The sequence below is a fragment of the Macadamia integrifolia genome, chromosome 4, assembly GCF_013358625.1.
Source record: "Macadamia integrifolia cultivar HAES 741 chromosome 4, SCU_Mint_v3, whole genome shotgun sequence".
In the NCBI taxonomy this organism is placed as follows: Eukaryota; Viridiplantae; Streptophyta; class Magnoliopsida; order Proteales; family Proteaceae; genus Macadamia; species Macadamia integrifolia.
In genome coordinates, this window is record NC_056560.1 from 23,685,778 (window position 1) to 23,687,840 (window position 2,063).

At 39.4% G+C, this 2,063-nt stretch overlaps 1 protein-coding gene across 2 annotated transcripts in view; it reads right to left on the minus strand.

Moving 5' to 3' along the window:
* The window catches only part of LOC122076087 (pentatricopeptide repeat-containing protein At2g34400-like), a 3,474-nt gene extending 2,387 nt beyond the window's left edge, over positions 1-1,087 (minus strand). For both annotated transcript variants that reach the window (XM_042641373.1, XM_042641372.1), the window contains exon 1: positions 105-1,087. In XM_042641373.1, the coding sequence (XP_042497307.1) occupies positions 105-1,042 (938 nt within the window). In that variant the 5' untranslated portion in view covers positions 1,043-1,087. The remainder of the gene's footprint in view (positions 1-104) is intronic.
* Between the last annotated feature and the right edge of the window lie 976 nt (positions 1,088-2,063).

Sequence of the window (2,063 nt, forward strand, 5' to 3'; positions counted from 1 at the left end):
TTTTGGGGGGGGGTGGGTGGTGGTGGGGAGGGAATCTTAAATCAAAGAGCAAAGAAAACTGAAATTTTGCAATTATAGGAAAAGTCAAATTAAAGAATACTTGCCCTGTAATCATGGCATTCCATGCAACAATATCTTTCTTCGACATTTTATTGAAAACTTTCATCGCTGAATCAAGATCCCCACATTTCCCATACATATCAATCAATGATGTGCCCACAAAAGAATTCAATTCGATTTTCTGTTCCTCCACAAGCCCTTCAACCCATCTTCCCAAACTCAAATCTCCCAGATCCCCGCATGCTCCTAGAACGCTCACTAGAGTCATTTCATCTGGCTTAAAACCCGCCAGCCTCATTCTCCTATACAAACTCACTGCCTCCGTAGCAAAACCCATCTTCGAGTACCCAGATATCATTGAATTCCAAGAAACCAAGTCCCTGTCAGTAATTTCATCGAACACCTTCCGTGCATCATCCAACTCACCACACCTCGCATACATTGTGATCAAGGAGTGCCTGGTGTGGCAATCAGAGTCCAGCGCAGATTTGAAAATCAACGAATGAGCCCTCTTACCTTGATCTAACGACGGGAGGTTAGCACAGGTGATTAGAAGAAATGGGTAGGTGAAATTATTTGGTTTTTGGCCTGAGAACTTCATTTGGTAGTAAAATTGAAGAGCGAGAGAGAATTTGTGCCATGTGTTGGTTAGACCACGAATCATGACATTGTAAGAGAAGTCATTGGGTTCTGGTGTTTGAGAGAAGAGGAGAGAAGCATAGTCAAAATCTTTGAGATCGACCAGTTTGGAGAGGAGGAAATTGGGTTTATCTATGGAATTGATGAGCATCTGAGAGTGGACCTGTTTCAATGATTTGGATGAACTACACTGCTTCAAGAGAGATAGGAGCTTATAAGGGAGATCGGAGACGTCGGGATAAGAATGGGTTGCGGAGACGTCGGGATAAGAATGGGTTGTTGTGTCAAAAACTGGAGAGCGGGAAACGATAATCATATGGGGTTTGGATTTAAGAACCATCATCGTCTATGTAAATTTGAGAAATGTGAGAAGGTGCGAAAGAGGAGAGAGAAACAGTTAAATCCGTTATATTAGAGTTGTAAGCAGAAGGTTTTAAAACTCGTCGGTGATTGTAGCGGTCAATGACGATTCCGATTCGAATCGGATTGAATCGGAATCTTGCTGGTAATCGGGATCGGTGACCACCAACTCCGATATGAATTAGGTGTTCCCGATTCTCGATCCGATTTACCAATTTTTGAAACCCTGATTATTATGAAACCAATGTTTTTTATTTATTTATTTTTTTTTATACATTTATTTTTAAGGATAAAATTTATATAATGTTTCCAGCCTCTCCGTAAAGGGGGTAAGACTGTCTACCTATATATCTTCCCAGAACCCTACTTAAGTGCGCCCTAAACATAGGAGGTGCGAGCTACCCTCAAACAAAAAACACTTGTCCAATTTTCAAAATTTTTCTCTTCATTTCATTTTTTGAGTCATTAAAAATTAGGATCTATTGTCAATCATATCAAATGAAAATCGTTGAAATAACCTGTGAAAAAAAAAAGAAGAAGTGTAAAACAGAAAATGTTGTCATTGAAGAGATTCCAATTTTGGCAAATATCCTTGAGCTCACTTGGAATGAAAGTAATCTTAGTGGTGGGCTTGGGCCCTTCTATTCTACCCTTGTAGCCAAGCCCAATTTCCCTACTTTCCTTTATTTATTGGTGCCAAAATTTTTTTTTTTTTTGGGTAGCATAATTGGTGCCAAGGTCACTTTGGCTGGAAATCCATCTTTATGTTAGTACAATTAATGTGCAAAATCACCTATGCATTGATTTCGAGGTTAGCCATTTGATCAACTGCTCTCAAGTGCATTAGTGTTTGATTTGTATTAATATCCTTGTTTTCCAAGAAGTGTGGCCTTAGATCCCTCGTACCTGTTGACTCCTTTGTGGATATGTACTTGGTCCTTATGTGAGTCTACCATGTAATGGTCGATAGGCCCTTAAACTTGAACCTTAAAAAAAAAAAAAAA